The sequence below is a fragment of the Brassica oleracea genome, unplaced genomic scaffold, assembly GCF_000695525.1.
Source record: "Brassica oleracea var. oleracea cultivar TO1000 unplaced genomic scaffold, BOL UnpScaffold00579, whole genome shotgun sequence".
Classification (NCBI taxonomy): domain Eukaryota; kingdom Viridiplantae; phylum Streptophyta; class Magnoliopsida; order Brassicales; family Brassicaceae; genus Brassica; species Brassica oleracea.
This window is the reverse complement of record NW_013617422.1, coordinates 200,835-214,022: the sequence shown is the minus strand read 5'-3', so window position 1 is coordinate 214,022 and position 13,188 is coordinate 200,835. Positions and strand designations below refer to the sequence as shown.

At 39.8% G+C, this 13,188-nt stretch overlaps 1 protein-coding gene and 1 pseudogene across 1 annotated transcript; both read right to left on the bottom strand.

Annotated features, from left to right (window-relative positions):
• Positions 1 to 983: 983 nt before the first annotated feature.
• Positions 984 to 2,375, bottom strand: LOC106319732. The gene is made up of 3 exons (XM_013758115.1): positions 2,024 to 2,375; positions 1,339 to 1,627; positions 984 to 1,253 (listed from the first exon to the last, which is right to left on the bottom strand). The coding sequence occupies exons 1-3, from the start codon at positions 2,338 to 2,340 to the stop codon at positions 1,044 to 1,046; spliced, it is 816 nt and encodes a 271-aa protein (XP_013613569.1). The 5' UTR covers positions 2,341 to 2,375; the 3' UTR covers positions 984 to 1,043.
• Positions 2,376 to 3,118: 743 nt separating this feature from the next.
• Positions 3,119 to 11,110, bottom strand: LOC106319727 (annotated as a pseudogene).
• Between the last annotated feature and the right edge of the window lie 2,078 nt (positions 11,111 to 13,188).

The following is a 13,188-nucleotide window of genomic DNA, read 5'->3' as shown; positions in this document are numbered from 1 at the left end:
TCATTCTCCATAAATAAACTCTCAATAATTCTCTCATTCTAACAGTTTTGAATATATACCGATTCATCTATGATCTTTTAACTGACATCTGGATTTTCTGCCTGCAAAATATCTGCCCCTGCATCTACAAAATAGCACCAATTTGTTGCTGGTAAGTACGTTTTACTTCTTCCATCATGAATATGACAGGGGAAATGAAAGAAACAAGAAAACTATGAAAATCTTAACTTCAATGATGGTGCTTGGGCTGCAATGATGTCTCTCGGCGAAGAAGGTTTCACAATATTAATCTCTCTCATGCTTTTCAGCGTACACTGTTTTAAATGGTTGATTATGTTGTTCCACAAGCTACCTCCAAAACACAAGCAAGATATCGAAGCATCTAAGAGACTAGAGGACGGGTTTGTATATTATAAATCTTTCTTCAAACTGGATGGTCCTTGTCGTTTCGATTCTTATAGATTTGTCGTTAGAAAGCCAGATATGACAATCGCGGCGTTTGGTTCTAAAGCATTAGATATCTTGTAAGTTAATGACATCATGTCTTCTAAAGGATGGCACTTGAATGCACTACAGAGACCCAACAGGTATATGATCTTAAAGACCAAAACGTTGTTGTTTCAACTAATTTAACTCTCAACTCTTAATTCTCAAACTATCCATGTCTGATTTGGATCATCAGCTTTCATATATGTGTAACTCTAATTCGTCGTTTCTTTTCTTCAATTGATCTTTGGTTTATTATCTCGCATGTTCTGGTCAGGTGAAAGCAAATCCAGGACCGATCACAGGAGGCTTGGCTCCAATCTATGGAGCAGCAGGGAAGATGCCGCACAGAGGCATCATGGTTAATGAGCTTCTAGTTAGTTTCATGGACAGTCGGTATTAAGCTCCTTTTAAAGGTTAAGGCATCATCAAATGGGGAGCTAAACTTTGTACATTCACAACCTCGTTGTTTCATTTAACTTCCTAATATTTTTTCATCACAATAAAAAACAACTTAGTTCGTTAAATTACACATTCAGAAGAAACAAAAGAAATTATCAATCAGATTTGTGGTCTGAAACTCTTTCTCTGGGAACTTGAACTGGCTTGTCTTCTTGGCTTTTAGCGAGGACCTCGTCTCTTTCTCTAAAGTAACGGTCAAAGGCACGAGGTAGGAACCTAGGGATCAAGAAACATAGTAGATTGACTCCAAAGTAAACCAAATTCGCTATTGCTAAATACCGTCCAAACCAGAACCACGCAGCCACCTACAAAACAAATGCTTCTCACAAGGTTAATCCAAAAACGGAGAGAAGGCTTGTGTTCCAAGTGAAAGTGGTATTAGCCATTTACATTAGGTGTAGCATTGACTGGTAAAGATTTGTTGAACCAAACATCTTTGCACCAATCAATGATGACAAAGATTCTCCAGACTGTGTAGAGCAGTGGCACCAGAGCTCTTACAGGCGGCGAGAAGAGAGATAGGCCACTTATTACATTCTCTGTCAGGATTTGACATGACAGCAGAAACAAGTGTGGTGTCGCTGATCTCACCGCTTGATCATCTCCTCTTGCAAAACCACCTAACACATAAGCTAGAGGCAAAAACAAACCAATCGTCGTCCCGGAAATCACATAAACCCTTGCAGCATCAGAAAAAAATGGTCAGAATCTTTATCAAGAAAGTGAACAAAGAGAAAAAATTTTAGGGTAAACCTCCAAAATAGCACATTTTAAAAATTTATTCAATTTATTCAAAATTTGCATATTAAGAAAAAAAGTTTCCAAAAATAACATTTATTAAAGAGTACAATTACTTCTTCTTTTTTCATCATCAGGTGTAAAATTACTTCAAACCTTAAATCTTTACCCTAATCTCCATCCACTATATACGAAACTCTAAATTTAATTAAATCGTAAATCTCATTAATAAAATAGTTTTTTAAAATAAAAAAAATCGCATAAATACTGTTTTAGAAAAATTTCTGCTATTTCAAGGTATTTCTCGTGTTTTTATTTCTTGTGATGGATATGGAACCTGAAGAGTCTGCTGCCGTGAAAGACTTCAGGTGCAGCGGTGGAAACTCTGTGAGAAGGGAAAGCCAAACGCGAGAGGGCGATTATATAGACAGACGCAAACGCTGGAAATAGCATGTCGAGTAGCGGTACGAGGCCGCTCGCTGAGAAGACTAGTATGAACGCGACCAGCTGTAGCTCTATTACCCTCAGTGATCCCATCAAACCACCGCCGCCACCTCCGGCTGCCGTCATCTCCGACCACCGTCCCTTCTCATTTGACGACGATGTTTTGTCCCTATCGGTTCTTGGACCCACCGCAAGAGATACGCCTGACATGATTCTGTTCCTTTTATTGTTTGTTTACTTTGTTGTGATTATGATTTTAACGGATAAGTACTTGACTGTGATAACGCAGAAGCTGCAGGACCATGATTTATGAAGAGAGGAACTCTTATTGACGTAGTTCCACGTGAAGCTTGGGTGATCTGCACGTGTCAAAGTGAAGTCGTGAGTGTTCATTGCCTGCCTTTCAACGTGTCATGTCATGTCTTATGTTGCAATATAATTAAATTATTGAAAACTAAATTAAGTTCGATCAGATGGTGATGAGCCTCTTAAAGAAAGATCGATTAAGGGTTCTGTTTAGTCTTGGTTTTAGTATTTCTTTGTTTTTCATTATTTTTTAACTACTATGCTTCTGAGTCAAGATTTTTCTTTGACCGCACGCTGGTTGGTTTTAAGATATCAAATCAATTTTTATATTTTAGTCCAGTTATTTGATTTGGAGTCCATGTTTACAATAGATTTTTAAAATGGTGAAAAACTGTCAAAAAGTGTTTTGTTACAAAAGTGACTTGGTTGCTAAAGTTTCACTGGATTGACCTCTATATTGGACGCATGGGTCACCCAACATAGAGAATATATACAACATAAAGTTTATGTGATTTGAATGCAAATGTTGCCTATAGTTGCTTTATTAATATCCTAAAAATTGATGGTCAAGATGTACAACACAATGTTGACAATATGGTAAAGCCATATCACCGATAAGTAAAAACTCTAGTTAAGTAACCATTATTTTGACTAAACACATGACCAATGATTCTCTACTTTGTTATCTACTCTCAATCCTAGCTGCCACCACCACATCAACCACCACATCCACCACCACCACTATCACATCCACCGCCAATGCCACCGTCAGTATCAGCACCGATACCACCACCTTATCATCAGCGCGGCTACCATCTCCACCACCACATCCACCATAGTATCCCGGGTGGTGAGAGCTTTGTCCACCACTTCCTTTCCTTCGATACGCCCTCATTCTCTGTCATTGCTTAGCATTCAGATTAATACGTCTATAGAGGCGGGACTCATCTTCTTTAGTGTTGATTTTGTACCTTTGGTCTGCACTTCACCTACAACACTGAAGTGAACACTTCAGAAACCTGTCTTCTGCAGTTTGAGGCTGTAGGGAATGTGAAGTTATCTAGAGCACTGAAGTGTCCACTTCAGAAAAGTTGCATCTTGCACTTTGATGCTCTAGGGATATCTGTTATGTTTGAGCCTTAGTGACTGAAGCCCATTAGTGTTAGGGTTTAGGGATACACTATATAAACTCTCTAAACCTAACTATTGCCTAGAGGAGAACACTCACTCTACACAGATTTGAGATTAGAGAGAGAGAGGCAAGAAGCTAGAGCAAGAAGAGAAGATTGAAGGAATATCTACAGAAGGTTAAGGAAAAGCAAAGAGAGGTCCGGTCAAGAGTCTCAGGCTACTTCTTCTTCTTTGGAGTGTAGATTTCATCTCTTACACACACAAGTTCAATAAGCTCAAGTCTTAGCTTACTGTTAGTGTTGTCTCTAGGTGAATAGAGAAACACATAGGTGGTTGTGTAAAAAATCTCTTGTATACACTTGATACTAGTGAATCGTTGAGAGTGCCGTCCTCTCCCTAGATGGACCGAAAGGGAACTGGGTCACCAAATCTTGTGTGTCTTTAAAAAACTCAAACAACACCAAGAAGTGTGCTAAGGTTAATTAGTCAAGTGAGAATAAACCGATTAAGGATCAACTTATTCTCAACAAGTGGTATCAGAGCATCGGGTTCAGCAGAGAAAGATTACGGTTTCAGTTTCTGATCTGCTATTGGTGTTTGGCTACACACAGGTTCAAGGGTTTCTGGTTCTGTTCAGCATTTGGAGTTGTTTGAAGAAATTAAAGCTTGTTGGTCTGGGTGTTCAGCTTTAGCAGAGGATAAAGTCTTGAGTCATGGAACTAGCTCAAGGTAAATTTGAGGTGGAGAAATTTGACGGTCAAGGAGACTTTGGTTATGGAAGTTTAAAATGATTATGCAGGTTGAGCTTTAGGGCTTGGATTTTGTTCTAGAAGAAGAAAAATCCAGCAACTCTGTTAAAGGAAAAGAAAAGGAAGGTGAGGTCACAGAAGCTAGGAGTTCTCCGGTTGATCTGCAGAAAAAGGAGAAGGATAAGAGAGCAAAGAATCTGATATGATCTTCTCTTAGCAACATGATCTTGCGAAAGGTTATGAAGGAGACAACAGCTCTAGGAGTATGGAAGGCTCTGAAAAGGGATTATCAGACAAAGTATTTACCGAACCGAATTTATTTGAAGCAGAGGTTCGCCAGCTTTAAGATGGAAGAGCACAAAAGCATAGAGGAGAATCTTGATGTGTTTCTGAAACGGGTAGACGATTTGGCAAGTTTGAACATTAATGTGAGCGATGAGGACCAAGCAATCCAGGTCTTGTCTAGCCTCCCAAGGCAGTTCGACTCACTGGTTCATACACTTAAATACGGTAATAGGAAGGAAACACTGACTCTGAATGAAGTAACCAGTTCTGCATATGCCAAAGAAGTTGAGCTAAAGGAAAAGGGGCTCATCGGAAAGGCTAAGTCAAATGCAGAAGGTTTGGTTGTGGCCAGGAGTAGACCTGAGAGGAAGGGTTCTGGTCAGTCAAGTGGAAGATCCAAGAGCAGGGATTCAAGGTCTAAATCTAGGCTAAAGAATCAACATAAAGCTAGAGAGTGTTGGATATGTGGGAAGGAAGGACACTTCAAGAAAGCTTGTCCTGAAAAGAAGAATGGGAGAGCAGCTGATTCTGCAAATGTCGCTCAGGAAAAGGAGTTTCCTATGATCTTGACAGCAAGTGAAAAAGACCCCAAGAGTGAGTGAGTCATGGATTCTGGATGTACATTCCACATTACACCAGATAGAGATGCTTTATTTGACTTCAAGGAGATTGATGGTGGGAAGGTATTAATGGTAAATAATACTTTCAGTGAAGTCAAAGGTATTGGCAAGCTGAAGATCATAAACTCAGAAGGAGATACAGTTATCTTGACTGAGGTGAGATACATGCCAACCATGAGCAGGAACCTCATCTCTTATGGCCAGTTAGAAAAGAACGGTTGCAAGTATGAAGGAGAGACTTCACAGTTACTTTCTACAACAATGGCAAGAAGGTTATTTCTGGGAAATATCAAGATGGTCTGTATTATTTGCAAGGATCAGTGGTGAAGGGAGAAACATCTGTTGTCAGAGCTGATGTGAACTTGACAAACAGATGGCACTCAAGGTTAGGACACATGAGCCTTAAGAACATGAATCTTCTAGTCAAAGGAGGTTATCTAGACTCAAAGGAGATCCACACTTTAGATTTATGTGAGGAGTGTGTATTTGGAAAGTTCCACAAGCAAAGCTTTCCAGAGGGCAAACACACTACAAAAGGTATTTTTGAATACATTCACAGTGATCTATGGGGCTCGGTTTCGAATGAGCCAACTCTGTCGGGATGTAGATACTTTCTTACATTCATCGATGATTACTCAAAGAAGGTCTGGATCAGGTTCTTAAGGAGTAAAGATGAGGTGTTTGAGAATTTTTCAGAGTGGAAGATACTTGTGGAAAATCAAACAAAGTAGAAGATAAAGTGTCTAAGAACATATAATGGATTGTAGTTCTACAACAATCTGATGGATAAGCTTTGTCAAGACTCAGGGATTAAACGACATAGGACTTGCGTTTATACTCCGCAGCAGAATAGAGTGTCTGAGAGGATGAACAGAACAATAGCAGATAAGATCAGGTGTATGTTGACAGAAACAGGAATGGAGAAGAAGTTCTGGGCTGAGGCAGCGTTGACTGCAGTTTATCTGATAAACATGTCTCCTAATGTATCTTTGAGGTTTCAGATTCCAGAGGAAGTGTGGTCAGGGTCAAAGGTTGATTACAGTCACCTTAGGCGGTTTGGTTGTGTTGCTTATGTACACAGAACAGAGGACAAATTAGATCCAAGAGCTGTTAAGGGATTCTTCGTAGGTTATCCAGAGGGTACTAAAGGTTACAGGGTGTGGTTACCGGAAGAGGAAAGATGTACTATTAGCAGGAATGTAGTCTTTGATGAAGAGAAGCTGTATAAAGATCCAGGTCAGATGGAAGCGGCTAATTCTAAGAAGAAGAAGAAAGTCACTTTTAGCACTGATCTTATTCAAGGGCCAACAACAAGTGGTTCAGTTCATGAGTCTACTGGTCAAGGTGGAGAAGCTTCAGGAAGTGGGGAATCTACTGGTCAAGGTGGAGATACTTCGGGAAGTTCACAATCATAAACTGAATCATAAGAGAAATCTGAGGAAGAAGAGGAGGAAAATCAGAACCAAGATGAGTCTTTTCATGATTATTTGTTGGCAAGAGACAGGGAAAGGAGAGTCATCAGACCACCATCGAGGTTTGAAGGATCTGATTTTGTAGCTTATGCTTTGGCTGCAGCAGAAAGCTTGGAGATGGATGAACCAAAGTCACTAGCGGAAACTAGAAGAAGTAGAGATTGGGATAAGTGGAACCAAGCTATGGGATAGGAGAAGCAATCTCTGGATAAGAATGATACTTATGAGCTTGTTCCAAAGCCGGAAAAGCAGAGGATAATCGGGTGTAAATGGATCTACAAGATTAAGGAAGGTATTCCAGGAGTGGAAGATCACATGCATAAGGCGAGATTGTAGCTAAAGGGTTTACACAGGTCGAAGGAGTGGATTACAATGAGATATATGCTCCGGTGGTTAAGCATGCTTTTATTCGGATCATGTTATCAGTTGTGGTGAATTTTGATCTGGAGTTGGAGCAACTGGACGTCAAGACTGCTTTCTTGCACGATACACTTGATGAAGTCATCTACATGAGTCAGCCAGAAGGTTTCATAGAGAAAGGAAACGAAGACAAATTTTGTCTACTGAAGAAGTCTCTCTATGGGTTAAAGCAGCCACCTAGGCAGTGGAACAAGAAGTTTGATGATTTTATGAAGTCTCAAAAGTTTCGGAGATGCAGAAAAAATCCATGTGTTTACACTAAGGGATCAAGTATTGATGATAGAGTATATCTCTTAATGTATGTTGATGACATGCTTATAGCAGCAAAGGATATGGAGAAGATCAAAGCGCTGAAAGCAAGTTTGAAGGAAAAGTTTGAGATGAAGGATCTAGGGCCAGCAAATAGGATCCTTGGTATCGATATCATCAGGGATAGGAAGAAGGGTATTCTGAAGCTATCACAGGAAAGGTATCTTAAGCAGGTTTTGAGAACTTTTAACATGGAGGATTGCAGGGCTGTTGTAACTCCATCATATTCTCAGTTCAAGCATAAGAGTCTAACTCCAGAGGAGTTGGTTGTGGAGACACGGTTGATGAGCTCAGTTCCTTATGCAAGTGCAGTGGGAAGTCTGATGTATGGCATGATTGGTACTCGTCCAGATTTAGCGTATGCGGTCGATTTGGTTAGTAGGTTCATGGCGAATCCAGGAAGATGTCATTGGTCTGCGGTTAAGTGGATCTTGAGATACCTAAACGGAGCATCATATGTGTGTCTAAACTTCAAGAAGTCAGACAAGTTTTAGATTGAAGGATTCTGTGATTAAGATTATTCTGCAGATCTTGACAGGAGAAGGTCAATATCTGGGTATGTCTTCAAGGTTGGTGGTAATACTGTGAGTTGGAGGTCTACTCTTCAGCATTTTGTGGCTCTTTCAACTACTGAAGCTGAGTACATGGCACTCACAGAAACAGCTAAAGAGGGGATTTGGTTGAAGATTTTCTGCAGTGAATTGGGGTTTAAGTCAGAAAGTTTCAAGTTAAATTGTGACTCACAGAGTGCAATTTGTTTGGCGAAGAGCCCAGTTCATCATGACAGGACCCAGCACTTTGAGAATAAAGTGCATTTCATCAGGGACAAGGTTGAAGATGGTTCAGCTAAGGTGCAGAAGATTCATACTTCCCTAAATCCTGCAGATATGTTAACAAAGAGTTTACCAGGAAACAACTTTGAGAGGTGTCTGGTGACACTCAATGTCACCAACTGAGTTGAGACAGCAGAAGCGCGAGATGATTTGTCGGTTTATCACCTCGCAGCAGCAAAGAGATTTCAGACGGTTAAGTCTGGGAAATCGACAAAAGGTTCAGGTGGTCAAGTCTGAAAAGAAAGTCCAAGGCAGTTCAGTTTTAGAGCTGAGGGTCGCCGGTAAAGGTGACAGGTCTGCTTATATTTTGGTGGTAAAGCTGGAAGGGTTGCAGGAATGATTCACTAGTTGAGACCATGACGGAAGTCTCAGGTTCATCTTACGTTGAGGTAAATCGACAAAAAGATGGCATTTCATTTACAGATATGGCATGCACAAGTGACCAAATGCCCAAGGTGGAGATTTGTTGATTTTGTGCCTTTGGTCTGCACTTCACCTACAGCACTGAAGTGACCACTTCGGAAACCTGTCTTCTGCAGTTTGAGGCTATAGGGAATGTGAAGTTATCTAGAGCACTGAAGTGTCCACTTCAGAAAAGTTGCATCTTGCACTTTGATGCTCTAGGGATATCTGTTCTGTTTGGGCCTTAGTGACCGAAGCCCATTAGTGTTAGGGTTTAGGGAGACACTATATAAACTCTCTAAACCTAACTCTTGCCTAGAGGAGAACACTCACTCTACACAGATCTGAGATTAGAGAGAGAGAGACAAGAAGCTAGAGCAAGAAGAGGAGATTGAAGGAATATCTACAGAAGGTTAAGGAGAAGCAAAGAGAGATCCGGTCAAGAGTCTCAGACTACTTCTTCTTCTTTGGAGTGTAGATTTCATCTCTTATACACACATGTTCAGTAAGCTCAAGTCTTAGCTTATGGTTAGTGTTGTCTCTAGGTGAATAGAGAAACGCAGAGGTGGTTGTGTAAAAAAGCTCTTGTATACACTTGATACTAGTGAATCGTTGAGAGTGCCGTCCTCTCCCTAGATGGACCGAAAGGGAACTGGGTCACCAAATCTTGTGTGTCTTTAACAAACTTCAACAACAAGAAGTGTGCTAAGGTTCATTAGTCAAGTGAGAATAAATCGGTTAAGGATCAACTTATTCTAAACATTTAGCTCCAGCCTCCCCATACATCTCCATTAAAACCTTGTTCGCCGCGTCTTTGGACTTTGCATCAACCACTAGTTCTGTTCTACGCAACATTTCTATCGCTTTTCCACTTGAACCGCATTTTAAGTAAGCTTATGCCATGCTTATTCCCGTTTGCCAAGCCAATGCAAATGGTGTCGTAGTTTCATCTTCGATTCTTTTCAGAAACTTCTCCATTGCCTCCACGTCAGGTACACTCGCGTAAGCCTTCAAAACGTTATTCTCCGTGAGAGTCTTGTCATGGACAACTCCGTTCTCCTCCATCTGCCTCAGAACCTCGTTGACCATATTTGCTTCCCCAAGAAGGAAGTAGAGAGAGATCTTGTAGTAAGGGTTAGGTTTAAAGAGAAGATCTTTCTCTTTCATCTTCTCGTAAGTGGCTTCGGCTTCGTGCCTTGTTTTCTTGGACATTGTGTAGAAGCTTAATTGAGTGGTGTAGACTGCGTCGTCTTTCATGTTCTCAGGAATGCTTTTGAAGAACTTCTCTGCTTCGCTCAACCCTGAATTGATCTCAATAAGATAAAGCCGATATGCAAAATCTAAAGTGCTTAGCTCGAACACCCCTCGTTTAGTTATCCACTCTGAGACCTAAATACATCACCAAGATCATATATATATTTATATATTGAAGAAACGGAGACCTGGAGGGCGTGATCGTATCGCTGAGGCTCGCAAAGAGCGTTGATGACGGCTCTCTGATCCGTAGGGTTTGTTTCATTGCCTTGTTTCAGCCATTCGTCAAGCACAGGTGTGACCTCCCTCCTCAGAAATCTTTTTTGTTGGAATTCATACCGGTTTATAACAATTTATAAATCAACGAATGAATTCAATTTGCCTATAATTTCATGCCAATACTGAAATAAACTTAGATCTTAGCGTCTCAAATATACCTGAAAATTTTACACCGGAAAGACAAACAAACCAAGTCGAGATTTCAAGCACTCCAAACGTTGTACCTCTACCAGTATCTACACGCACACAAACTGGGATGCTAGTGCCGTCAAGATCAAATCTCAAAGACCTTGACAAACTCTTTTATCTCTTAGGGTTTCGTATTGGTCGGCCACGTTTGTTACACAATTAACAAGTCACGTTGCCACCTTATATAATTGATATGAGAGGAACCTAATTCTAGTCTCATTAGAATAAGAGATTAAGCTCATTTTCGTTAATTGCTTAGCCCAAGTGTAACTATTGCACATTACGTGCATATGAAAATTATATAATATTACATTCATATTATATATCATATATAATATAAATAAATGTATAAAACCCCAAATATTTATGATCCAATTTGTTTAGATGTGCGACCCTGTAAAAACATATACTATTAGCAATGAATTCACAATTCATAGATTATAAGTGGTTTCTATCAAAACATTTTAATCACCTAATATTATACAATTGTCGAACCTCGACGTTACGACTTTAACAAGAGTTAGAAAAAATAATTTTAGAAAATTCCAAACAATCTCCCACTTGTACTAGAATCATCTATTCTTATAATTCATTTGTCTCTATATCTCGATCTCAGCATAAGGCAAGAACTAGTGTCATCCTTATTAAGCTAGATCGCGTTTATCGAACTCTGATTTATACTGATAAAAACAAATGACTGACATTCACCTCGTTTGAGCATGGCCATGCATTTCTCAGTATCAAATCTTCGATGGGCCCAGAGATATTTATCTCCCGTTATATGGGAGGGACAAATCTCATCTTGTTCCATCCCTGCTCTTTACAAACTTCATAGAACACCTAATCAATGCCTTTATAATCACCAATTACGGCTGACGTTTGACAAGGTCAAAGTGAACTAATCCATAAATAAAGAATCATGACGAACTCAGGTCTAAGGACTATACTCTATAGTCGTAATGAGAAACTCTTATGACACTCATATAATAATCTTGTAGAGTTCTCATAGCGGGTCAATCCGATCATGTGTTCTCTAACACATATCCATGTGATTGACTTCAATACCACATATTGAATGACTCCATAAAACTTAGTCATCAATCACCTCACATACTAGCCATTCATGGTCATTAATGTCCCACGTTAACAACCTTGACTAGAGACCTCAGTAATTTATAGCATCTTTCACTTACAGGGTTTCATGATCAAGTCACGTACTTGATGACCTATAAGAATGATATAAATTATTTTGGGTGTTATAAATCATGGAGTGGATTGCCATTAACCAAGACAAGAGAAGAAAGCCCGTCGGCCACATCAAGCTCAGCCGCGGCCGAAAGGAGGAGAGAGAGTCGTCCAATGACCTAGCTGACTTAGAACTTAAGATGTTTTCCTTTTCTATGTTTTAGTAGTTTTCCTATTTCCTATTGGATTAGGATATGTACTCTTTCCATTTATCTTTATCTTGTAATCCTTATATAAGGAACCCCCATTGTTCATTAATAATAACACAAAAATATTCAGTCTCTAAACACTCTATTTACAACACGTTATCAGCACGATAGACTCCAAAACCCGAGACAAAACCTAACCTAAAATCCGTCACACATAAATCCTAATCCAGGCGCAACTTAAAATCGATCTATCTCTCAAACCCTGAGGAACCAGACAATGAGCCACATATCATCTTGAAGCTCTTGACGAGACAAATCCATCAGCGCAAACCGTATGTAGATCTGATCTCAGACGCGCCCTCACTTGCAGGAACAATACGGGGCGCCGTCTTGGTCTTTTGGAACCCTAATCCCGAAGAACCCTAAATTGTTCTTGCTTGCGTTCCAGCAAGCTTTGCTGTCTCAGCCTGATACGATCTTAGCTCAGACGATCTCTTAAGTCCTCAGCCTCAGCTCAGCTTGCGTCCAGCTCAGACCAAATCCCCGACCAGACGCAACCGTCCGCGAGAAGAAACAAGCTCGCGATAGCCCTCGGCAACGCGACCCGATAGGAGCCGTCCCGCGTCCATTCGTCTCAGCTCATCTCTGATCTTTGGAGGTCCGGTTTCTACAATCTGCAAAACAAAGGTAATCCTAATTCTGAGAACATGAATCGATATGAATCGAACCTGGTTGTATTGTAAAGATTGAAACCCTAAAATCAGAACTCTAAAACTAAAAGCCATAGGTTAAATAGATCAATCCCCTACGAGTAAATCGAAGCTCTATAAGTTCGATCTGAACCTAAAAATGAGATTGATCCATTGATCAATTAAAAACAGAACCTTAAAGGTTTTTGAATCTCAAATCAAATCCCCTTGATCAAAGATCAAAGCTTTTCGAAATCCCCTAAAACCCTAATTTTGGAAAATCGGTTTTAATTTTGATTTGAAACTTGAGTGTTTGATTGATCGCCTAGAGCTATGATTAGGATTGTTTTTAAAACTCGAATCTGAATTGCTTGAAATGTTTAAATGTTTAAAAACACTTAATCTCGATTTATATTCCTAAAGGCCTTGAAACCCTAATCTTAAAATCGAATCCTACTAATGTTTAAACCGAAACCCTAGAATTGATTAAGATTATTTGCATACATATGAATCTGAATATGGATTGCATTCATACTGTTTAAAAGAAATCGACAAGCATGTAGTTTATAAAATCTTGAAACCGTTTGCATTAAGTAGAACTACATGGCCGTGTGGCTTGATGATTGTTTTGCACCATGGTCGATTAGATTGCTTGATTTTCATAAATGTGTAAGACATGTTTGTGGCCGAGCTTGTCGATTATCTTGCGGCAACATGATCACATTG